This window comes from Rhineura floridana, chromosome 4, assembly GCF_030035675.1.
Source record: "Rhineura floridana isolate rRhiFlo1 chromosome 4, rRhiFlo1.hap2, whole genome shotgun sequence".
Classification (NCBI taxonomy): Eukaryota; Metazoa; Chordata; class Lepidosauria; order Squamata; family Rhineuridae; genus Rhineura; species Rhineura floridana.
Genome location: NC_084483.1, coordinates 82,510,097 through 82,536,691, shown reverse-complemented (window position 1 = coordinate 82,536,691; position 26,595 = coordinate 82,510,097). Strand labels below are relative to the sequence as shown.

Sequence of the window (26,595 nt, the reverse complement as noted above, 5' to 3'; positions counted from 1 at the left end):
ATGGAAAATAATACAAATAAATATTATCTTGAGCAGTAGCAATAGCAATTCTCAGATCACTAATTCTGGAGTAGTCTCACTGAGTTCAGTAGAATCATTGAAACAGTAAATGGCTTTACAACTGAAGTCATATTCCTTTTGTTTTCAATTTAAAGTCAGTTCTTTTAAAAATATGATCCACAAAATAGATGGGGGAACCCCAAAACTATGCAGTGCACTGGTCCAAACTAGGCTTTCAGGAAAGATATACCCAAATTAATACCTAGCATATAATATTTTTTTCAGTTTGCTAGAAAAAGACCACCATAAACATTATGTTGTCTTTAGCAGTTATACGGCCAAAGCTCAAACATTATCTATGCTTTGCAGACCCACTACATCCAACAATAAACACATACATGTGGAATTAAGAAATCAATTGGAATTTTAAGCAAAATATGTATAGATTTGGGGGTATTTCATGCTATAATTTACCCAATATTTATCCTTTTGAAATTACTATAAAAATTATAAAACCAGTACAATTCAGAATTTAACTACTGTTTTTAGGGCTTAGATAATCAAGGGGGCTAAAGGCAATTTCAGTACATGCATATGTATGTGCCACAGTTAAATAAAATTTGTTAGATCCCCAATATTAGTATAATGGTTTTTATAGTCAATATGCACATTTAAATACTAGCTTGGTCTTGCTGTTATATGCATATATGAGGACAATAGCCACCTATTGCCATTTGACTTTTGAGCCTTGTGCCCTTAATAAGACAATGGCCTTATATTCCACAGGAGAACATTTTCCAGTCAGAGGAATTCACTCACACACAAACACAAAACCACTAGTACTTTGATGCCTCATATTCAACCATATAATAAAAAGGATATTAATTTTCAAATTGGGGAAAGTTATCAGCACTGTGCTGTACATGTTTACTGAAAAGTAAATCCCACTATATTTAATGGGGCTAACTCAGACAAGGATGCACAGAGTTGCAACCAGTTTATCATTTAGATCATGAACTGATGAAAAGTGAAAAATAACCAATATTTAAGCCACACATAAACAAAGCGGGAGAACATTAAACAAAATCAAGTTCTTGTACTATAAGCCTGTCGAGATGGCACACTTTTCTTTCTTTCTGTAGCACCAACAATTCCATAGATCTCATTTAGGGAGTAGAGAATGGGACACAAACAAACATCTACGGAAGTGTGTAGATGAGGCGCTTTTACGCCACATGAAACTAAGGCATCGGTTAAAGGAAAAGGGGGCAAGACTTAACTAAAAACAACTAAACGTGCTTACTTGGTGTACAAAGACATCAACCGGAGTCTCCAAGGGGCTTCCCTCGCGGCTGATCATGGAAATAAATCCGAACCCCATTCGCACATTAAACCACTTGCAATGGCCTGTTCCGTGCAAAACCTGGGATTCTTCTTCTTCTTCCTCTTCTTGTTCCGGCAATTTCCCGGGCTCATCTCCACCTTTACGCGCCCCCGCTGATTTGGAGAGGGATTGCGGAAAAACAAGAACGTACGCACACACACAAAAGGCAAAGAATTAAATTCTACTAACATCTCCTTGGCTGTTGTTCAAGAACGATTGCTACAGAGGACAGAAACCACAAGCACGCACGCACAAACATTACGAAATCCACCCCCCTTCCTACCCACAAAAACATTAAGCACACCATAGTCGCACAGGAAGGAAATAAAATTATTATTTTTAAAAACCCACCCAGTGCTTAAGGGCATTATTGAAGGAAAGGCAGCATCTGCTGTGACTCACTCCGATTATATTTTTCACACCACACACACACACGCAGCAGCCCAGCCCACGTTATTCTGTACATACGTGCGATTCTGCCCTTTAACTCCATCTTTCAGCCACATAAACCACCCCAGAAAGCGATACTTTACTTGGGTACTGTTGGTTGAGCACCGATCCCATCCCTCCCCAGAGGAATTCGCAGTCGAATGTGCCTTGGCTGGCCAGGCGAGGGAGGGAGGAAAAAGGCGGAGGGGGGGGGGAACTGAGCCGAGAGAGAAGACGATTGCACAACAACTTGGGACGGCCCATCCAGTAGCAGCAGCAGCGAGCGCCGTGTTCTTTTCCAACTGCGCCCATCCCCTCTTTTCCTCTCTTCCTCCACCGAATCTTCCCTCCCCTCCAGAATCACTTTAATCTAGAGTCATGGAGAGGAAGGAGGGGGGGCAGGTGTACAAAAGTTTCTTCGCCCCCCCTCCTTTCCCAGCAACTGCTTGCTCAATCGCACAGGAACAATTCGAACAAAAGGCCCCTCTGAAAGCTTTTCAAGTTGGGTGAATCGGGAGTGGGCGGTGCGGAGCACTTGGGAGATCTTACCCACAATAGGTCCCCCCCATAGAACCCCCCCTTTCTTGCACGAAAGATCAAATATTTTAAAATGATTTCTTTTTAAAAATGGAAGGCGTGAGGGGAAAGGAAGAAAAATAATAAAAAGTCCCCCCTGAAAAAACAACGGGGGGAAGAATAACCTTTGGCCATGTTGCCCCATTGGCCCTCTGCTCCAAAGTGGCGAAACGAAAAGTTCCCCCTTGCTGGTTAGAAACAGTCTTTTGAATCAGCTTAACATCTTGATTTTGAACGATCATCAGTTTCGCTCGCTTGAACTAACGTGCTTTCCCTCTTTTGACTCTTCCTCCCCCCCTCGCTCGGTTTGCGGGCCCCTACACACACGTGACTCGGTCAATTACATGCCTTCTTGCTACTAATTTCACCTCCACTCCTCAGAGGGGGTTTGGCAAGAGGAAGGAGTAGCCAATCGGCACTTCAAGTGGGCTTGACACGCCGGAATAATTTATGAATGAACAACCGTAATTTCAAAACACACTCGCCTTGCAGCGAGCTGGCATGTTTCTCTACGTAGAGCCTGGTGCCGCTCGAAGGAGTGGGGAGGGCCTTTGTGGGAAGCACAGCGAGGGAGATCCGCATGTAATAACACCGCTCTCTAGAGCAGCGGATTTTCATTACCACCACGTGCAAATGAAATAATTGTCATCCGCTACACGCACTTTCATGATGGTGTGCACTTAATGGGACAGAGGCACTCCAGCAAGTGCGCTTAAGGATCTCATCTTTAAACCTGATCCACAAAATACTAGCTAGAAGTACCTAACCTGAAACCGGTTACAGAAGCAACCGTAAACACAGTACTGAAATGGATTGTTTCATTGATTTACAGCACAATCCTAGCCATCTATGCTCAGATGTAAGTCCTAGTGAATTAAAGGGAGCTTACTCGCAGGTAACTAGGGTGAGGATAGCAGCCTTAGGATCTCGACGTAAAGATACAATCTTTGTCACGTTGAAATAAAATCAATGAATTATGGTTGTTAGAGAATGCAATCTTAACCCTATACATATTTACCTAAGAGTAAGCCCCAGTGAGACTTGTTTCAGCATGGCTATACATTTTTATTAATTTATATCTAAGCATTTATAGGATCGGTCTCTTAAGATATTTACAGCGCAATCCTATATATTTTTCTCAAGATATGTATGTCCCACCGAGTTTAATGGAGCGCACTGCCCCATAAGGATGCACAGGAGCCCTACACAGAGGTAAGCGCCATTAATATTAAAAGACGTCTGTTGATGGGAAAGCGGAAATGTAAAATCCTAGCACCGCCGAAGAGAGAGACAGGGGGTGCCTAGCTAGTATATAAAACTCACGTCACATCTTGATAATTATTGAGTGCCGCATATATATAATAATAAACCACGTGAAACTGAAATAACAACATAGGATATTTTTTTCCTTAATGTCACACTTATTTAACACGGCCGAAAAACCATATACCACGTGAATTTAAGAAAAAGCCTGCTGTTAACTACTTTAAAAGTTAAAGGAACGTTGACATACGCATTATATGAGTTGCAGATCCACTACATAAAACGTATCCATATGATATGTAGGCGTGGTGCATAAGGCATGGTCCACAGGGGAAGCCACCTTTTAAAAAGTTCATTACCTATGCAATTATGAAACGCCCACCGGAAACGCGATAGCACTTCCATTCGGTCCTGAATGCGAGGCGGTCTAGCGTTTCAAAGCACTTAGAGCGGATAACTGGGGTGGGGAGGAGCCTGGGGGCCTGGGATTGCGCCTCACAGGTCCCTCCGCCATCTCGTTGCGGGGGAGGGGATGTGATTAATGACTTCCTAAATAAGAGGCCAGTTTGAAAGCCTAGCCTCAATCACTAACGATTGTTCTCCAGGAGGAGGGAGTATGGTGGAAGAGAAAGGGGGGGGGGAGAATTTGCCAGAAATGAGGGAACAGGGTGGGTGGAAGTACATATAGCAGCAGAGTATGTGCAGCAGGAAGAAAACAAAGGAAAGAGGAATAAACTGGGCTGGGAAGCTGTAGTTTAACACGCGCACACCCATTCTTGGCGGTGGATCTCAGGGGCACGAGGAAGCCTTCCATTCCTGCGACAGACTCTTTCCCTGTAGAGTTCCAAATGTATCCGTTTTCCAAAGGCAGGGATAAGAACACAGACCCAGTCGCCATAATTGGAAATAGACGCGCTCGGTCTCAATAATAATTGGGCATTTACCAATATATATATTGATCAATATATTTTTTAAAAAGTTAGCTGAAGTGTTCGTGGGTTTTTTCTCCTACTCTTTGCTTAGTCTCCTCCCAACCCATCCCTTGTCAGTCTTCTCCAATTTTTAAACATATTTACTTTCTTCGAATTTACACCTGAATGAAGTGGCTCCGGGTCGAGCACCTTTAAGTCAATTTCAGTCAATGAAAATACAGCCGTTCCCAAGTTATGTCAAGCTAAAGTTTGGTTGGTTGCGGCTTGACAGGTTGCAAGATATATTTTCTCCTTTCTCTTCTGTTAACCCTAATCCTCGCCGTTGTCCCCCACCCCCACCCCCACCCCCACCCCGTTTGGTGATTTGCCCTGAATATGCTTTTATGAATTTGCAAGGTTGTCCGCTGTAGTTTTAGAACTGGCGACAGGCAGTCTGAACAAACACGGAAGGTCTCGGGACTGCCTAAAACAGCCTATTTACTCTCCTTTTTTGTTTCTTGGGGCGGGGGCTTTTTGGTGGTGGTGTTTTTTTTAAAGATACCAGGGTGGTCAGCTTTTAACATTCGTGCTGTGAGGGCAATCATTAGGAAAAGTTTGTATTAAATACACACGTCGTATGGTTAAGTAGAGCAGACACCCTAAATCATGAAATTCCTTTGCTGTCTTCAACCGTAAATTTCCTATAGGTTATTTCAATAGTGGAGGTCGACTTGCCTTCCTCGTTCGAGCCGTGTCTGCTTCAGGCGTTTGCCCCTCCCCTGGCCCGCCTTCTTGCCTTTCATCTCCTTCTGAGTATTTCACTGCACTAAACCGCGCGCGCCGAAGGCTGAACCAAGTCCCAAATGAATTCACTGAGTCTCACTTTTCAAGCACAGGATCGGTCCACGTTTCACTGAAATCTATGGCACATGTAGCCCGACCTTATGCGTGTTTATTCTGAAGCAAGTTCTGTGGTGTTTACTTCCAAGTAAGGAATGCTTGCTCAGTTTTAAGGAAGAATGACAGTTTTAAAGTGTTAAAACGTTTGATAAAGGTTGGGAAGGAGATTAGTAGAGAGGGGAGGCAGAGTGCTGTTGCGGGGGGAGGCAGAGTGTTGTTGCGGGGGGAGGACAGAGAGGAACAGATTGTTAAACTCTTCTACATGCTTGAACAGATAAATGGAACAAGATAAATGGATACATGTATCTTCTCTTCCGGATGCTGTTTGGCGACATTCAAAGAATCTTGTACCACTCTAGACTTGCGCATTTACTATAGCACACGGGTAGTCTTGGAAAGAACGACGTAAAAAACTGAAATAGGGTAACAGGGATGCCCTCATGGAAGTTATGCAAATATACTTATGTTTCAGAGCATCTCTGACAGTATGAACTAGTTCCAAAATGTCCTAGAGCAACTAAAACGTTTTTAAAACAGGTACCCCTATTTTCCAACATGACCCAGATGTACAGAGGGACAATCTTATAACCACCCCCATCTCTCACTATGCAATGCTATAGCCAACTATGGCTGCAATAGCTCGACTTCCATTGCCTTCAATACATTTATCCGATTCAAACTCAGTCCAAAATATTCCTCAGCATCTGCATCCTGTGAAGTGGCAAGCTGTGCAATGAATGGTGTATATGGCTACAGTCCTAAACACACTTACAAGGGAGTAAGTCCTGCTGAATACAGTGGGGCATACTTCACAGTAAACATGCAATGGATTGCACTATTAATGGCCATAGAAACACAAATGCCTCCTCTTAAGGAGGTAGCTGAACAATAAAGAAGAACTCTGGGAATTCGCTCAAAGGAAATTTTAAGAAAACATCTCACCACCACCAATAAAATAAGTTGGAGCTGTGGATAACAGTACTCATATTTTTTAAATGAGAAGATTAGCAATTGATTCAGAATGCATGATTAATTTTTGCAGAGTTGTTTCCCCTTTTAATTCAGGAAGTAATTATGAACTAGTCGTGCAACAGCAAGATGTAGGAAACGATAAGCAATATTAGAAAGCATAGGTCGCACTACTCTATGAAAGCTGGGCTTGCCCAAATTTGGAGGCCTCCAGTCTTAGCAGAATTAAGGTTGGGGTCAGCGGACTGGTCACTGGTGTCAGATGTTATCGGTTCATTCATTTCCTGCAAAGGACACCAGCCTTTTAAGTTCCTTGGAAGGTAAAAAGTCCAAGGCAGCTAGGAACTCTCGCAACTTTCCTAAACCGAAGGGGAGAAGAGAAGAAAAATCAAGCAAAGAGAGAGAAAGAGCAGAACCGGCAGTCATTCCGAAGTACACTATAGAGTACGTTTGGAGAAAGCCAAAAAGTTGTATGCGAACAAACCACACCGACCCGCCTAGATACAGGCATCTGAAGGCCGGGGCCCTCCTATATCTGCAAAGGATCGGGTTGGGGAAAGAAGCCTCTTTCCACGGACCGTGGTGTCCGGTGCGTCGCTTCTTTTGTTTCCGGTTTCTCCTTCGCTCACCCTTCCAAGCACGCTTCCCTGGGAAAGCCCGCAGTCAATTCACAAGGCGGAAGCTTCAGTAGTCGTTTCTCAGACCGGCATCTCGCCGTTTTCTCAGCCGATACAAGCATGAGACAACAGAACATGAACCGGCTCGGAGGACACCTAATAAAAGCGAGCTACAGGAAGGCTGAAAGTGTCGTTCTAACTGCGCCGCCGCCCAGCATCTCAGCGATGCTACGAGAAAGCCTCACGCTTGCTGTCCTGCGGGAGCAAATAAAGGGTCCCGGGTGTTTTTGCCTCTCCATTCTGTTAAAAACAGGCCGGGGGGGAGAGAGAGAGAGACAGCGAGCTACTCAGTGGTGCTCTCCATGCTCTCGGCTTCCTTCTGGCCGTAGGCTTCAAGCAAGCAGGAGGGTCCTAAAGGACGCTTAGACTGGAAACCTCGACTATTCAAAAAGGTAACCTCCGAAACTTGCCGGCGCACACCAAAGCCCTCCTTCCTTGAGGACTTCCGGGCACCTACTACAAACCCCTCCCCTCCAAATGTTCCTACAGGGAAAATTTCTGTCTCAACTGGGTACGGAAGGGAAAGCAATCGGCACGTGCACAGAGGTACTCTTTACAGTACTGCGCACACATGTCGGAACTGTAGAGTTTAGCGTTTCAGCGCCGATTTTCAGGCTGCTGAAAGGGCCAGCTTTCCCTCTCTTCTTACCTTTGCGGTTGGGTGCCCGGAAGAACAGGTCGACGGCTGTTCACGCACATCGCTATCTCCTGCGTTTCATGTGCATTTTCGTAGTTTGTTCCGTATTCGCTGCTGTCCTTTCTTTACCCGGAGGCTTGAATTGTTACCTGCCCCTCCAAAAAGAGAGCCAGTGTGGTGTAATGGTTAAGGTGCTGGACTACGACCTGGGAGACCAGGGTTCCCCCACAGAGCCATGAAGCTGACTGTGTGATCTTGGGCCAGTCACTGCCTCTCAAGAGGAAGGCAATAGTAAACCCCCTCTGAATACCGCTTACCATGAAAACCCGATTCATAGGGTCGCCACAAGTCGGGATCACTGAAGGCAGTCCATTTCCACACACACCCCGGAAAAGGGCAGTGTATTAGCTAAAACTATGTCGAGAAATTTTCTCAAAGCATAACGGCTATACAGCATTTTAAAATATTTTCCTCCGAATTAATAAAAAATACTCTAAGTATTGCCATATTTAACACCGAGTAGAATTCCTGGTAAACTAGCCTTGAAATATCAAGTTTCGCAGCCTATGCGTTTTTGTAGGTGTGCGAGTGTTAATTGTATAAACCGGTTCGTGTTAATATTTTTGAAGCCCTGGCCTTTGTAGGAAGACTGAAGCCGTTATGAGAAAAACCCTTATTTCTCCAATGACAGTTGGCAGAGGAGGGCAATTTAAATACCACAGGGAGGACTAATTTTGGCGGTCCCTTACGCTAATGCCTAAGGCGAGTTTCAAAAATAAGAGGTAACACATTTGCCGGCACTTCAGCCCTACCACGCTCACGGCAAATGCACAAAAAAAGTGCCTTCGACCTACATCCAGGTCGACCTACATCCTATATCCGACCTACACCATTTCTCAAAAGGCAGCCTTAAGGTGCCGGGAAAAGGAATGCAAAGAATCCTCCCCTATCTTCCATTAGGTTTTGCTGAATTATGGCCATGGTCCCCCTGGCGGTGCCCTTCTCCTCCCCCCTTTCCTGGTTTATATTATTAAAAGCAGGTTAACAAAATCTATATGTTTCTGAAACGATCCCACTCCTTCAACCGTATTACTTTCAAGAGTTCCTTGTTTTGTGCGTTACGCAAAATAAAACAGTTTTAAAATGCTGAAGATCATACTTTTAGAAAGCTATTATAAACGGATCTTTCATCTGCGCAAAGCTCATTGAAAGGAAAATAAGGCGCGAACGCACACGTGGTCTTATACAGCTCGGATTCCCCACAAAAGCGTTGCCAGTTGTGTCGCACCGTTATTGTAAAATGGCGGCAGAGCCACTCTACGTCGAACGAACAAAATAGGAAGTTCAAGGCAACGACTACATTGAGAAATACTGCAGGAATTCATGTTTCCTTATGTTTTACTACAGCAACAAAACAACCCTCATTATTTGGGGCGTCAGTGAATCAAACGGGAAAAAATAAATAACTCCCTTTCAGCAATTTCCCCCCTCTCATCTATACCCCTCATTAGGGTAAAACTGTAACGCAACAAGGAATCACTCGTTTAAAAAACGTTTAGAGGTGTAGGCATGTTAAGTCTTGCAGCAAAACAAAGAATGATGTTTACTCATGCGTAAGCCAATGGGATCCCAAGTAAAAATGCTCGAGTTTGCAGGCTGCTGTTCTTTGGAAATCTAAGCCATACTAATACGCATGCTTCTATTAATGTAACTGCATGAACTGTGACTATATTTAGCTCCCGCATAAATGAAAATTTAGTCCCGAGGTCCCCCAAAAGGTGAGCGTCGCGCGGCTCCTTTGCCCAGCTTCTCCCCGAAAGTTTCATATTTCAAAGGCATATGCTGATTAGGTCAGAGTTCTAGGAGCCGCGTTGCTCCCGCCAAACACGACGTTTGAGCACGTGGGGAGCTGCCTTTATCGATCAGTTTATACTTATTCACCAAGCTCACTTAGCAGCTAAGGAAAGCGCAGCATTCCTGACTTCTGGCTTCAGTCCTACGCATAGGTACACAAATAAACGAAACGGAAAGACTCCCAGTAACTATGTGTAAGATTAGTTGCATAGGTATACATACTTCTAGGGCGGGGTAGCGAACAGTTTTGCCGGAAAACTACCACCATCCCGAACAATAGACCATGCTGCCGGGGGCTGCCTGGTGATGGAGTTCAACATCTGGAAGGCATTACGTTGGCTACTCCTAACAGAGCAAGCCCCATTTAACTCAATGGAACTTCGGAATGAAGATGCATAGGATTTCACTGCTCATATAGTGGAGGGGAAGAGAGTCGGGGACACGCCGGGCGAGTATTCAGACAGAGGAAGTACCGAGGCATTCGCGTTCATCGAGCGATGACAGGCAGGTGCGAGTAAGCAAAAAACGCAACGCCACAGAAAAATTCATCACCTCCCACACTACGTTTTCCGATGGAGTCCGTTCCTACGTCCAGCTGCCAGAAATCACCCACGTTCGCATCTATCAGCGCCTAAGTCGAAGCGATCGATGCAGTCATCTTGTTTCAATCGGCAGGTCTAAGGCAGTTAAGGCAATAGGAAGTCAAGGGCACCAGGACGCGTTGACAACTCGGAGCCCTACAGGGGGTGGCTTTGCGTACGTCGGCAGCTCTTTACTTGTGGATTTACAACTGATGAGAGCGGCAGGGGGTGGGCTGGGGATTTCTTTCAGTAATGTTATTTAAGGCTGTTCGCAATTGAAGGACTTGAAAACTGCAGTCTTAGGTCTACATCTATGGAAGTGAGTTTTACTGAAATTAATGGGGCAAGCAATCAGAGTTAAGAATCGACTGCAAAAGTTTAGTATTAAGATTAACTGTGCAATCCAGGTCACATCTACTCAGAAGTAAATCCCACTGTGTTCAATGGGGCTTACTCCCAAGTGTGCATAGGATTACATCCTTAGGATAGAGAGCTAGCTGGCCGGCCTGGAAATTCTTCCTGTTTTATTGGCCAATAAATTTTGAAAATAGATGAGCGAGAATGAGTTTGACCCTGTAACTAGTTTCAGGAGGAATGCAATAAAGGAAAAACCACTTTGCCCCCAGCGACAAGGAAGATAGCTGCAAAAAGGAAGCTCTGTTCTTGCCTTCCCACTGGCAAGCATTCTTTTAAGGACAGTACAGTTAAGGATTGGGTTTTGGTGAGGGAAAGCAAACAGGGAAATTTCTCCCAGAAATAGGCAGAGTAGAAAACTTCATTTTTGAGGCTGGCAAGGATAAGATAGCACGGGGGGGGGGGGGTAAATTTCCTTCCTCATAGAACAAGGCTGCCCAAGGAGGAATCAAAAATAGATCAGAGATCCTCAGAAGACAAGGGTGTATAGAGATAAGCATCTCTTTTAAACTCTTAAATCTGGAAGAGAGAAATGGGCTTAACTTCAGCAGCCCATAACCCTTGCAAATGGAAGTCTTGTAACTAGGGTACTCTACAATGGAAGCATTGCCACCATACACACACATGCAGTTTCCTTTTTCTTTCTCTGTGGAAGACCATTAAGTAGTTAGTGCCCATGGCTGGTATCAGGTTCAGCAGGCTGTTTGATCAAAAGTTCCTTAAGGGAAAGTATATAGCGCACAAGGGGGTGGGGGGATGAAGAAAGGGGGGTATGGCTCTTAGGCTGTAGCTCTATGAACAGTTACTTGGGGATAAGCCCCCATTCGACACTGACTTACTTCTGCAGAAACATATACAAGACTGTACTGTTACAGTGGCTCTTTCAAACCCAATAGCGGAATCTTTCAGTTTTACTTTTTAAAGAAACATACATGGCAGACTTATGAGAAAGTCAACTTTAAGGCTGCAATCCTAAATACACTTACAAGAGATAATAAATTCCACAATTCAGTGGAATACTCATGCTATGACTATTGTGGTGGCTTCTTTTTGTTTGATTCTGCCTCCCCACATAACACTGAAGAAATTTATTTCAGTGTGGGAGTGGCACTGTGGTTCTTTGTACACTACTTGGGAAGTTATTAGAAAACCCATTTAGTATTGTTATACTGGGTTACAGAAATTAATGGTTCTTATAATTAAAGTTGCTTTGGATTCAGCAATCTGCAGTCGCACCTTGGAAAAATCCATGTGCATTTTTATGTTATCTTTCCTCAAGAAAACTAAGCTCATCCTGTTTAGGGGGACTCTCTCATTTCCATTCATCCAAGAAAAAAACAACAGAGTCACAAAATAGGGAGTGGTAGCAGTTGTATGGAATAAAGACTAACCTGGACTTGAAGAGGCTTTCCAGAATGATTTCATAGTCTTCTGAGGCACCTAAAAATCAGAGAGCTGCAGTCACTACTACGTTAATTCCACCAGAGCACTCTATTTAATTATCTCTTCTCCAGTTTAATGGCTCATTAGAAGGCCATAAAATGCCTGTTCTTGACTCTATGAAGTGACCTGTAAACTTTTAACAGGTTGTGATTTACCTAGCTCATCACAACCACAACTGGATAACCAGGTGGTGTTCTAATCAGTCTAATGCACCGAAGGGAGGAATTACACCCACATTTTTATGTAAAGTGTTCTTTAATTGGGCTCTTCCACAAACAAGTTACCTACTGGTAACTGGATAATGCAAGGAATGATTCAATTAATAGCAGAAGCAGCTCAAAGTCTTCAGCTTGTTGGATTTTAGCATTCACTCAGCACACTTGGCAGTTTAAAATTAATGGTATTGTTTAGCCACAATCACAGTGAACATTGATAAAATGCCCTGGCCAAATGCAAATTGTGATAATATACTTTTTAGGCATGTCACACATTTTCCATTACAAATGAAAATCCTATCTTCCATTTTTATGTAAACCTTATTCCTGTAGACTCTTACGCAACCAGGTTGCTTGGATAAAATGTTACATTTAGTTTTTGAACTAAGTCCTGAAGAAAGGAATTGGCTAGTTGACCGTTTAATGCCTGCATTTTGAAAAAACACAAAGATTTTAGAGTAAATGTATTACTTGGGTTGTGCAGGTAGATTAGTTTACATTCCAAAAAGCTATTTCTGAATTTCCTGCATTGTGCAGAAAGTGCCTATGTAATGACTACTGCTCTGTGTCCGTTTTACAATGGATAGTTCAAGTAATACAAGTAATTCATACCTTTTTTTGTTTTAAAAGAGCAAGTTTTTAACCATCCTCTGCCCCTTTGCAGAGTCACTCTACATTTGAAAAACAAATCACACAAAATAGTAAACTACAAGAATCCATGTACTAATGAAGATTTAGTGTTTTGTAAACCTTCCCAAAGAACTTTATTTTTATATAAGCAGCTTGTTGAAATCCTAAAGTTGCATTTATAATAAAAACACTCAAATTAGGATGTAATTTTACCACAAATCTTCATACAAATTCAACTGGAGAGCTAGAACTTGTTGAAAATCACACAGTACAAATAAAATATTTATTTCACAGGCCACAGTTATCTTGTACCAGACCATATCTCAGCCATATGATAGTTACTCATGAGGGATCGGTATTTACCTGTCCCATTCTACTAACAGTAAAAGAACAAGATTGGCATTGCAGGGAACAATTTCTTCATGTTCTTCAGTGCTTGTGTTTTTATTTAAGCAACAGTTTTTATTATTCTTAGAGTAAAAAAAGGGCAATTCTTCACTACATAAAATTTACAAAGCAAATATACAACACTTTTTATTCTAAATTTCAATGCAAATTTCTATTTCTCATGATGAAAATAGCTCAGTTTTACATAAGAGGTTAGAAGTCTACTTTTGTGTACTTAAAGAGGAACCAAAACACTGTGAAAGAAAATTTGCCAAATAATAATGGGATACTTAAGCAATTTGGGGGCTGCTGGGTTTCTTTTAATTGTGGGTAAACCCTCTCTGAGTTATCACCTGAGGGAAAATATAACTCCCAAGGTACTGATTTTACCAAATTTCATTCCATGCTTCTAATCAAGGCAGATTCTATCTGCCCTCTTGCACCTGAATTATACTTCGCATGCAGTAAGCTTTCGTATTGCACATTACGTAGATCAATAGGATAGCATAATCCCCAAAACTAGCACAAGACTTTCAGAGAGCAAGTCAATAAGAGGTTGCGGTGGTACAAAAGAGAGGAGTTGGCAAGTGCAGATTCTTTGGTCTTCTGAGAGCAAATACTTCAGTACAATGGGATGGATATACTGAAATTTCATATTGTTTCTTCAACCATTTAATGAAAACTAACAACATAGAAAGAATAATGAAGGTATCTTGATTCTGTTATTGGACAATGCAGAACTAAGCCACCTATTCATCCCTTAAAATTCAAGATATATTCTAAGTATTGTAATAAGTACAGTTGGAGGATATTGACAATCTCCTGCAAATTCAAGATGTTGGCAACAGTAAGAGTTTATTCAACAGGTTGTTTCCTTGACAGTTTGATGGTAGACAGCCAAACATTTCTTCAAATTCTGTCATAAGTTAAAACACTTCACTATTCCAATTGTACATATTTGAAACTTGTACATTATACACAAATACAATTCTTATGGGAAACTGAATACCAAAGGCAATTGGAAAATTGGAAATCTGTGATTTTTAAGAGATGCTTAGACAGTCCAGTTCCATCATGAGACAACTTGAACTATGTAATATTATATATAAGCTTTGAAAAACTATTATTCTTCAATCTTCACTAAAATTGACGTTAAAGTAAAAGTGTTCCCATTTTCCCTTTTTGAAGAACTGAAATAGGTGAGAATCAAATGAGACAAATAGCAGAATTATGGAAAGTGATGAAAGTGTTTGCATTTATATAGATATATTACAAGGTCCCCTACCCATGTTTTAATCCTTGTTTTAGCCTAAGTTGTGTTCATGTTATATTGTATTTGCCTTGCTTTTTAATTTCCCCCACTCCAATTCTTAGGTTAATTGAAGAATTTTTACCTATCTAAAAGATAAATATTTTCATTATTTGTATTAACATAATTCTTCTTTTACAAGCTATGGTGAAATCTTGGAGATTTGCTTTTTAAAAATACATTTATTTGAAAAGAAACTTTAGTGCTTTAACAATTTTCTGCTAACAGGACTCAAACTATATGAAAGTATTTATTAGATCTTTAGAATCAAATGGAAAAATATCCAGTGATTCTTGTAAAATGTTTACAGTAATGTACAGGAAAGCCACTTTTACCCAAACCCTGAAATCATGTGCTATATTTTGCTTTATTTGTTTTCTAAAGTTATTTTAATTGTCCTAAGTGTCTTCTAATGAATGACAGTACTAGAAGCAATATTATTGTTTTAAGGACCAATTTAGTTATGTGCCATACAATCCTGTATATGTCTACTCAAAAGCATACCCCACTGAAATCAATGCAACTCATGGCTAGGAGAGCGTGTACTGTATAGAACTGAAGTCTTAATGATCTCTGTAACTAAGTCAACATGCATTTTTAACAAATTGCATTTTTAGCAACTTTCCACAATTAATCAGACAACTGAAATATAAGTTTTTATGAAATCATTTTACTGTAGTAAAAATATAAGTTTTCTGTAATTTGAAAAGAAATTAAAAGTACAAGCATACTCAAAGCTGAATGAATAATGTATGTGAAAAATCTATAGGAATATCCATTTTTCACCTAAACGTTTCACTAAGCTTTCAGTAGTCATCATCAACTATAGTTTTTGGATAATCCAAGCATATAGTTTCAACAGCAGAGATAGTTATGTTAATGGTTAAATACACCCATCATAATTATAGAACTTAAAATGTACTTCAGTTTAACTGAATTGTATTCTTAACTTTTGCTCAAATCAGAAGGTTTATCATGTATATCCACTGGATTTCCTTCACAATTTAATTAGGTTAAGATTTCAGGTTTTATTTGTGTTAAATCTTGAATTTGATGTTTTTATTACCTCTGCTTCTGGTTAAGTTATCAAAACTATGCAAGCAGATTAAGATTAAGCTACACTTTGGGTTTAGGATAGTTAAAAGCACTAATCCATTTATAAAGTTCATTAACTTCAATACAAATGCAGTCAAATACAATCTTTTTTATTGATGGTAAAAGATCCATATCTCAGGAATATTTGCACCAGTGTCAATGGGACTACTGATACCACCAGGGCCTGTTTCTCAAATCAACATTTGTTATCATTACACAGGTTAGTCCATTTGTAGCTCTACATTCCAAATTTACATAATGAAAGGCTAAAAAGATATTTAGATATATTTATGGCATAGTCACAAATACAGAATGTGATTTTAAGTAGAACTTAAAGAGCAAAAACTTCCCCCACTATCCATCTGTTTTACAATGTCTGTTCATAATATACACCTAGGTTTTTGGCCACATTCATGAAAGAAACTAAATGTCTTCCAATATCTGATGATTTTCTAAACAGCCTTTAAATTAACATTTAGCAATTAATCAGTTATATAACTTTATTCAGCTATATAACATTATAATGTACACTGCATTAAGCTTCCATCTGACTTTTACAAAAAGAAAGCAAAGAGTCAACTTTTTTAGTTGGTGGCATAATCTCAGTGGCTACACAAATTTGAGAAGAGTGGTTAATGTATTTAAATTTATATTGAAATTTACTTAGTATGCACTCAGTAAAGGCAAGCATATGAAAAAATAATCGATCTCTTGGTTTATCAGGTATTTATGATCATTATAAGGCCTGGCTTGTCTTGTAATTACTGTATATTCAAATAGTATTACACATTAGAAAATGAACCTAGTATTACTCCATATTTTTGTACTCTATTGTGGACTTTTATATATGTGACCAACCACAAATTCTCTAACATTTTCTCTTATTTAAGAAGTTAAACAAGCTCAAATAATTTTTAAAGGTATCTTAGCACTGATAACTGTTCCATGTATTAATAACAGATACCCAACACCAATGTACTCATTTGTATGCATATTTATTATCAAATTGATAACATTTTGACAAAGATAGGTAATAATGTATAAATACAGTATTATTATCTTAATTAAGCTTAAATAGTTTCAGTTGTCATGCATAAAAAGGAATTAAAGCAAAAAATTAAGTACTATCTTAAACTTAAAGTATGTGAATTCAGATCTTGCAAACAACTGAAGTGCATGCTCAATATATATTCATAATGCAAATATTTAATAACACATTCCTCCCCCCTAAAAATGTTATTAGAAAAATCTATAGTTCACATAGTGATTTTTTTCCAGTTTATACAACAGGCAGTTGTATAAAACACATATTCACATTACTTTGTGAACTTTTAAATTTTGTTTAATTAAATTTAGAATTTGACAATTAGATGAGTAATATGAGATATAAAGTTCAGAAAATATTTCAAAACATACTGGGTGAATTATGATAATATTAAATAATAATGGCAATATCTTATCTGATCGGAGGAAAACAGCAAATTTGAAAGGTGTAGTAATGTTTTTGCCACAGCAGGCCAACAAAGCCTGTGGCACTTAAAGACTAACAGCTTTAAGCTGTTGTGAACTAAAGCCTATTTCAATTCTCAAGCATTTAACTGCTATAGGGAAAAAACATATCAAGGTTTAAAAAACTGGTCCCTTCAATAAAACATTTATTTTAATTCTTTTTTAGTACCAGTGTACTAAATTCAAGGGCTAAGTTTAAGATTTTAGTTGAACTTACCTAAATTGTGACATGATTGTATGAACATTTAGAAAGGTATCTATTTAAAGACAGTGTACCATTAAAGTAGCATTACGTTCACTCTGATATATACCCAAATAACACATAGACTTAAGTTGTAAACACCTATTCGTTCAAAAGCTGTAAAACAATCTGTATTTCTCAGTTAAGACTGACATTATGTGTCTCTTTTCTGTAAAGTTTTTGTTCAGGCATGAGACAAAGTTAAAACTGATTGCTTGAAAATGAGCTTTGTGACCTTTGTCTTGGTTTGTCACCTTTGGCCTCCTGAATATCAATTCATTCTATTTTTAGAAACAAGATTTCAAGAAGTCATGTGTTAAATATCAATATTTTAAACCAGAGAGAACGAATGAACCATAGTGAGCTACCATAGAGTGGTTTTTGAAAAAGGAAACACTATTCCTTTACTCTGCTTCTTTCTTTAAGAGCTTTCCCACTAAAATAGATTCTGCACTGCTTCATTCTACTATTATCAAACTATTTTATTATTATTTCACACAAATCTGCTGAAAGTTTTACAAAGATGTCATCCATCTTATCTGTCAAGAATCAGACCTGTCATGTCAGCTTTCATTATATCCTTTCAAAATATCAAAGGTTAAAAACTATCAAAATTTATTGCCACTGTAAGATTACAATTTGATAAATTAAAACAAGTAAAGTGGTCATTCTTATGATAAGCTTATCTCAGTATAGATAGGTGACAGCAGTCAGCATTCAAGTATAAGGCATAATACAACAGACAAGTACACCTGCCTCATGCAATTTATGATTTTTTTTTTTTTTTAAAGAATGGGAATAAAGTGAACGACACAGTGACTTACTCAAGTAATTCTGGCATTTCAGAACTTGAGGATGTTTTCAATTGGATTTAATAATGATCAAGATGGCTGTCTTGCTTCAGCACTTCGGTCAGCGACATCACACAGCGTCATGTCACAGGAGGAGCTATTCTGTAAATGTATATTCTCCAATATTTCTGCAAACTATAACTAGCTTTATACATTTGGTGAAGCAAAACAGAAGTCAAACATTAAGTATATTGGGGAAACCATAATAATGTTTCTGCTTAATGTACAAGGTGCAATTACATACCAGAAAAGCTTTAAAACCATTATTTAAAATGGCTCCAGAAGCTGCCTTCTAGCAATAAAGAATGTATACAGTGAGATCCCCTAGTATGTATAAAGGCAACCAGATAAAATCATTAATTTTAGCCACAGTTTCTATATTATATATTTAGATAATTTAAAGTTAAACAAAATGCTGCAATGTTTAGCTCTTTACAGCTCATTTTTCTGTTCAAGAGATGTGCTCTGGGAATATTGCTTACAAAGGTAACACTTCATTCTATCAATAGCCATATTAGTGAAGATTTTAATTCTGATGCAAGACTTTGTCCATTTCTGCAATTTTTTATGTTAACACTTATGTCAGCCTTTCAATTGTTTTTCAAGTGTTTTTGACACTTTCTTTTCAGCATGCACTTCCTAAGCATGTTAAAATGCTCATTTCTTCAAATCTTGTTTTCACATCCAAGTATGGCTGCAATTTGATAATACTAAGCAGATTTTTTTAAAAAAGCCTCCTTCTGTTAACTCAGTTCTCCTTCATACTAAAGAACCAAAAAGGTATTATGCCTTGTATGGTCAATATGGTTATTCTTGTAGAGACACTGTATGTAACTAACATTGGTTCCACATTCTGTGCTCAATATCCAACTCAACATTACTAAAAATGATTTGTTTCTCCAATAGTAGCAGTCATATTTATCTTAAGGTGCTGCTTTAAATTAAAAAAACAACCACCGCCTACCCACCGTTTTCAATGTGGTGCTTACCACATTACATCTTATCAGTAGGTAATGCTCAATAGTCAGTGGTCTTACTTGGTGCAAATGAATGTCTGTTTGATTGACATTTCTGTAATTAACGAGGAGTGTTACTGAAAACTATTTAGACAATGGCAAATACAAAGTTGTTTTAAAGTTTTAGGTTTGTTTTTAATGGATAACATAGTTGTTTTGAAAGGAGAAGATATTTTGATAAAATGACTTCAAGGCCAATACGCTCTGCCTTCCTTCCAACAGAAAAAGAGTAGATCACATGTTGAAGAAAACTCAGCTGCACATTATTAAGCATATGTATTCATTCTATTGAGCATATGTATTCTTACAAACTAGATGAATATATATTGCTATTGTAGAAGTCTTGATACACATTAGCTAAAATATCTCCAGACAACAGCTCAAATGTAGCTCTGGCTTAATTTTGTTTTAGAGGCTTAGACAAGATAGAACTATCTTTACACAACTTTAATGGCCAGGGAATTTTTAATTACAGTCACTGTAATTAAAGCCAGCCTATTTAAATATTACATTGTATTGTAGGCTAGATTTAGTTACCATTACTTTCAACTGGAAAGCTAAGTGTTTTCCAAAATAAAGTAATACAGAAATCCCACTGTACTCTATTCCTAGTACCAGGCACTGCATCAGATCGATTTAACTAGATTTCTGACTGCATTAGAAAGCAGGCAAGAGAGCTTATATAATTTTAGGTTCTTTATTCTCTTATTCATTAAATGCCATAAATACATCTAGTTTTACAAGGAATTGGGAGTTATTGTTACATAGTACTGTAACTACTTAACAGAAGAGAACATAGCATAGCAGCAATGGGGGCGGCCAAGGGAAAAAGAAATACCGGGGGGAGGGGGGTAAGCAAAGAAACAGCGTTTAGACCAAGGATTTCATTTGCTGTTGCCTGAAACAGTTCAAAATGGCGGACTATTACTTACATTTTATAATCCTAGAAAGGACCCCGACTTATACAAAAGATCAAGCAACGATATGTCACTCTCTCCCCCTACAAAACCCACAAAGGGCAGAATAGTTACCAAGGAGCATTTAAAAAACATCGCCTTTTTGGGCACAGATCGATGAAAGATCAGCTCCATCTTCTACTCTTGCAGTCGGTTTTAAGGCTCACGCCCTGCAGTGCTTAGCAAAACAATGTAGCTGTCCATCTCTCTTATCTTCCTTCACTTGCCTTTCCACGTACAGAACCTTAAAGCTGCAGCCTCTCTCCCTCACGCCAAAGTTCTGAGCTGTGCTTCTCCCTGAGCATCCCTCCTGCCCCCATCACTGCGAAGATTATTTCCTTGGTGTTTTTTCTTTTTCTTTTGGTACATACAAAGAAGATCTACGTGTAGCAAGGCGGAGAGGGGAGTGGTAAGGTAAGGGAGCGCTGAAGGGGAGCGCGGTTGGGGGGAGAATAGGGAAGGGGCAAGACGCCACCTGGCGTTCACTTGCTGCATTATTACCTGCAATTGCCGCTGGGCTTTAAAAACAAACAAACCTTGGCGCAAGCAAGCTAATGCAGTCAGTTGAGAAGCAGCCTATACACTGGCGATACATGCTAGGCATTCTATGGCTTCCCCATTCCGGGCTGGGGACAACTCAATCTACAGCTATCCCCCCCCCAAAAAAAGCGGAACTCCATGGCTGACTTCAGGGCGTTTGAGGGGTAACAGGAGAAGCGAGAGAAGAAGAAAAAGTGTGAACCCGGAAGTGCACCACATCGTCAGCATCCCAGTAGCCCCCAAGGAATGCAACACTGGCCCCGCCAGCAACTTCCTCTCAAGAAATAACAATATATACACCTCCCCCTCCCCCCCCCCGCTCTAGCTTGTTTGGCTCCGCCCCTCTCCGTGCGGTGAGGAGAAGAGGCGAAAGGTTTGCTTACCTCCCGCGCGCCATAGTTGCTCGGCTCAGCAGGGCTGCGGTTCTTGTGGCTTCAGCGTGAAAGATGGGAGAGAGGAGCGGCAGCGGAAGGGGGGGAGGGAAGGGGGGTAGAATTCCGCTCGGTGGCTACCAAGCTTGAATGAGGCTAAGCAGAGACGGAACGCAGCTGGCAGTGCAGCAGCCACTTACTTCGCGCGGCCGCGGCCTCACACCTGCTTAAGCCTTCCCGCCCACTCGTCTCGTTGGTTGCGCCACGGCGAGCTCCACAAAAGCCCCTCAGAGTCCAACCTCAAGTGACCGTCTTAATGTCTGTCTCCTATCTCCGCATATTTTCTCTTCTCTCCCCCGCCTCCAGTAAGCCACGCCTTCTATAAGACTGCTTCTCCTTTCTACCGGCAAAACGTTCCCTGTATTCCAGTTGCCCAGCTCCGGTGCAACTGGGCAATTCTAGACTCCGGAGTTAATACTCTTACTACCCGCCCCTGTCTTTAGATGGCCGCAAGTATTACTTCATTTTCTTCGAAATGCAGTAAGCTAGCCCTGCTGCCTTTAGAGGCCCTTCTACCGATTTCGCTGAATGGGGCTCTGGATTCCTACCCCAAAAGTTCTACCCTGGGGACAACTGCCCCAGTTACTTAGAAATAAACCTTAGGATGCAATGCTCTTTTTTTGTATTTACCAATATTTATATACTGCTTAATAAAAATATACCTCTAAGTGGTTTACATAATTATATAAAATATTGATTAAAAAATGAAAACCGACGATAAAATAGCATATCCCATTCCATCTCCTTCAGCTCTATATGTACGTGTGCTGCAAACACTTACCCTGGAGTGAACACAGTGAAATCAGTGGGATTTATTTTTAGTAGACATATATAGAATTGCACTGCCAGATGTATTAAAGTTGGGTTGACTTTGGGAAAAACATTCACGACTGCACCTGTTTCTTTCATGTCGGTGGTTTAATTTATTTATATAATAAGTTAAGGAATGACAGCCCTCTCCATGTAGGCAGGCATTTGGTCTAAAAGAATTTGTACACATGCTTGGGGGAAATAACGGAAAAGGCAGGGGAGGGATGGTTGGGGCAAATGCAGTGTCATATACTTGAAGTTTGGTTACATGTATGAAGCTATTAAGAGGTTAAGCCAAAAGTCACAAGGAAAAGGTGAGTTTTGAAGAAAGGAAGAGAAGTGGCAGGGGCAGCATTGAGGAAGAGATGGTGATGTTGCCTTCCCCTCCAACTTGTTTCAAAAACATTTACATTTTTGTTTTCTCTTCAAACACATATATGGAATACAGAATCAATATTACCAATTCTATATACCAACAGACCAATCCTGTCCATGTTTACTTCAAAGTAAGCCCCACACTGTCCACTCGAGCTTTCTCCCCCCACCCCAAAGTATGTTTAGTAGCGCAGCCTGACTGCCTGCTATAAATAAACTGGGCTATGATTTAGGGATGCAGATACTTTAAAAGGGCATAAATATATTTGCTTTAAAAAACAGGTGACTGACCTATTTTAATTGCAGGGCCATTGTTATGAGGTACATAAAGGAAACACAGCAAGCGATTTTATGAATATATGAACCATACACTGGTTTGGACCATTTATCCAGTCTCATCTGGTCAGACCAGCAGTGGCTTCCAGGGTGTCAGAGAACTTTTTCAGTCCTACTACATGAGTTCTTTTATCTAGAGCAATCTTTCCTAACCTAGCGCCTTCCAGATGTTTTGGACTATCGCACCTATCAGCCCCTTTCAGTTCAGCTTGCCTTCTACCACTGAGATAAAGCCCCTCCCATTAAAATTCATTACTTTCTTGCAGTTTGATCATTATACGTTATCATCCAGCCATCTGGAATTCCTGGAACAGTTGATTTCTAAGCATAACTGGAATAAAAATACAAGTTACGTTTAGCATGTATATAGTACACTTTTCTTAATTTCTCATCACATGTAATCTGCTTTCCTCAGTTCCCATCCTTTGCTCTGTTTATGTTTGGATGATTAGACCTTGTTGACTGCAAAGGAAAGTGAGAGGTACTGGGAGGCATAATCAGAACTGAGTCTGGCCATGCAATGTAAGGACTATGGCTGTGAACACACTAGTTTCCTACCCCAAAGTGTTTCCATTAGCCACACCTGCAAGATCTCAGTTGGGCCCAACAGGCTGCAAAGCTGTAAAGAAGACTGAACTAGGTAAGTCAAGAGCCTCCATAATATTAAATATTGTTATGAGATTGTGAGGTAGAGTGGATTCTTTCTGTGAATTCTCACTCCCAGCCTAAAATCCTGTATATGGGAGTCAGGATCTGCAGCAGAGAAACCTGCTTGATTGGTCAAACAAGTACCTGGCCAGGCTCTTTATTCATGCTGGGTGGATTGATATGCCTATGTAAGAATGTGGTCAAGAGATGTCCTGTTGACATAGGAACAAATGACCAGGGATGCTCCTTGTGGAGAATGATTCCTCCACCCCTGCAGGAAGTAGCTTCTCTGTGTGTTTAGGGTTTGTTGGAAAAGAGGCTGGGAACTTCAAAGAGACTAAGAGGCTTGCTTCCTCTCGTGTATCTGAACCTCAGGCTACGGCTGGGAAGACTCCCTTATAGGGAAGCAGGATCTATTGGACTGTTGATACTGTGAACCTCTCCATCTTATGCTGAGGTTGTATATATGTGTAAATAAACAATATATCCTAAAGACACCACAGGCTTTGCTGGCCTTAATTCCATGGAAACCCTGGTTAAGCACAGGAACCCCTGGGTGATGGGATGCACACAACACTAGAAGTGGGATTGAGTTTCTTGGAGGAAAAATTAGAAGCAAGGTGTGTCTGAGTCAAAATGGAGAAAAGAAGAGCAGCAGTCCTGGAGCAGACAAAATTGTGGTGCCAAGAGAACCAGCAGCAAAGCAACAAGAGCACCAGGGGGATCAGTAGCAAACAAAGCAATGTGATAACAGACTTGAAAGAGAATGGAAGCGCAGCTGCTGGGCTTCCACAATAGAGTCAATGAGGTGGATGGGAGGTTGGCTAGCTTGGACTCTAGGGTGTTTAAGTCAGTAGCTGAAACCCAGAAGGCTTTAGCTAACTTGGAACTGGCCAAAAGAGGTGAAAACAAAAAGTTTCAGAAGGGGTTGTAGGAACTGGAAAGGCAATTGGAGGAGGTAAAGCAAGACTGGCAACCCACCTTGGGAATGAGTGGCTGAGAGGAGACCAGCAGCCAGCAACTCTGGAGTTTCCCCTTACAGATGTTTCTGCACCATGTGCTCCATTTAAGGGCCTTGAGAGGAGGGGGGTGGCCACTGCAGCTAGTGTTGTCCAGAACCCCACTCTTTGTGATGGCAAAATCTCCTAGGAAGCCTGTCTCTCCCAGTTTGAAATAATCTCTCAAATAAATGGCTGGGATGCATAACAGGCTGTTTTTTCTGATACTACAGGTGGGGCACGTAAGGGAAATTGGAGAGTAAGATATGGTGGGGGATCTAGGGAGGGGTGCAGAGGAGATTCAGGGGATATGAGGGAGGGGAGGATGCTTGTAGGAGCAGGGGAGGGGGAAATAGGGGATTGTTTGATTTACTTGTAAAATTTCAAAATAATTGCAGAAAAAAGATTGTTTGCCTTAATTAAGAGTGAAAGATTGTATTTTGGCTGTCTGAAGATCTTTTGTTAAACCCACGTGTTTTACACGTTGAACCTATACAGCAGAAATAAGCACCATTGAGTTCAATGGTGCTTACTCCCAAGTGGCTGGAGGAGGGCTAATGTCCCTATCTTCAAAAAGGGCAAAAAAGGAGAAACCTGGAAACTACAGACCAGTCAGCCTAACACTTATCCCTCGGAAAATTCTGGAGCAGATTATAAAGCGGTCAGTCTGTAAGCACCTTGAAAACAATGCAGTGATTACTAGAAGCCAACGTGGATGTATTGAGAGCAAATCTTGCGAGACTAATCTTATCTCATTTTTTGATCAGGTAACCTCTCGTGTAGACTGTAGACATAATATATCTCTACTTCAGCAAAGCTTTTGACAAAGTGCCCCATGATATTCTGATTAGTAAATCAGCTAAATGTGGGCTGGATGGAACAACTATCAGGTGGATCCACAATTGGCTACAGAATTGTACTCAAAGAGGGCTTATCAATGGTTCCTTCTCAAACTGGGTGAGGTAATGAGCAGGGTACTGCAGGGGTTGGTCCTGGGTCCAGTGCTCTTCAACATTTTTATTAATGACTTGGATGAGAAGGTGCAGCAAATGCTTATCAGATTTGCAGATTATACAAAATTGGGAGGGATAGCCAATAGCTTGGAAGACAGAAACAAAATTCAAAGGGATCTTGATAGGCTGGACCATTGGGCTGAAAACAACAGGATGAAATTTAACAGGGATAAGTGCAAAGTTCTACACCTAGGAAAAAAGAAACTAAATGCATAGTTGTGAAATGGGGAATACTTGGCTCAGCAATACTCCATGTGAGAAGGAATTTGGTATTGTTGTTGATCACAAGCTGGACATGAACCAACAGTGCGATGTGGCTGCAAAAAAAGCAGTTTTAGGTTGCATTAACAGAAGTATAGTTCCTAAATTGCATGAAGTATTGGTTTCCCTCTATTTGGCACTGATTAGGCCTAATTTTATTTTATTTATTTATTTATTTGATTTATATCCTATCCTTTCTCCCAGTACGAGCCCAGGGCGGCAAATCTTGAATAATCTTGAGTACTGCATCCCGTTTTGGACACTGCACTTTAAGAAGGATGCAGACAAACTGGAACAAGTTCAGAGTAGGGCAACAAGGATGATCAACAGACTAGAAACAAAGCCGTATGAGGAGAGATTGAAAGAACTAGGCATGTTTAGCCATGAGAAGAGAAGATTGAGGGGATATATGATAGCTCAAGTTGCAGGAAGCCAGATTTCGACTGAACATCAGGAAAAACTGCCTGTTAGAGCAATATGACCTAGGGAGGTGGTGGGCTCTCCAACACTGGAGGCATTCAAGAGGCAGCTGGACAGCCACATGTCATATGGATTCCTGCATTGAGGAGGGGATTGAATTTGATAGCCTTATAGGTCCCTTCCAACTCTATGATTCTATGTAAGTAGGCACAGGATTGCAATCACGGCCCATTAACTTTATGAGATTTTATTAGTAGTTAATTTGTTTTGAATGTCTGTGTTTTTAAGGTGGAGTTTTTAAGCAGTGTTAGAAAAGAAAGGTATATAAAATCCAGATGGCATGACTCTGGAATTTTCCTTGTGGTCATGGCTATGGGGGCTGTCATGATACACTTCACAGTTGTTAGGAATTGTCCCAAAATATGCTTGCACCCACTTATAGGATACTTGGTTAAGAATCTGAAGTGGGGAAAAAAAGATTGCCACTACTTTGAACTCTGTACATTGCTTAGAAAC

The 26,595-nt window shown here is 40.5% G+C and overlaps 1 protein-coding gene across 8 annotated transcripts in view; it reads right to left on the bottom strand.

Moving 5' to 3' along the window:
• LIN28B (lin-28 homolog B) overlaps positions 1 to 24,417 on the bottom strand; it is a 159,616-nt gene extending 135,199 nt beyond the window's left edge. The window contains exons 1-4 of one of the 8 annotated variants that reach the window (XM_061623450.1): positions 21,171 to 21,499; positions 20,323 to 20,627; positions 11,987 to 12,035; positions 1,304 to 1,497 (exon numbers count right to left, since the gene is read on the bottom strand). In XM_061623450.1, the coding sequence (XP_061479434.1) occupies positions 1,304 to 1,497; positions 11,987 to 12,035; positions 20,323 to 20,382 (303 nt within the window). In that variant the 5' untranslated portion in view covers positions 20,383 to 20,627; positions 21,171 to 21,499. Of the gene's footprint in view, positions 1 to 1,303; positions 1,498 to 1,852; positions 2,001 to 2,514; positions 2,625 to 3,902; positions 3,953 to 11,986; positions 12,036 to 18,248; positions 18,378 to 20,322; positions 20,628 to 21,170; positions 21,500 to 24,368 lie in introns of those variants that run through there. The other 7 variants (XM_061623452.1, XM_061623453.1, XM_061623451.1 and 4 more) reach the window with 7 other exon arrangements.
• Between the last annotated feature and the right edge of the window lie 2,178 nt (positions 24,418 to 26,595).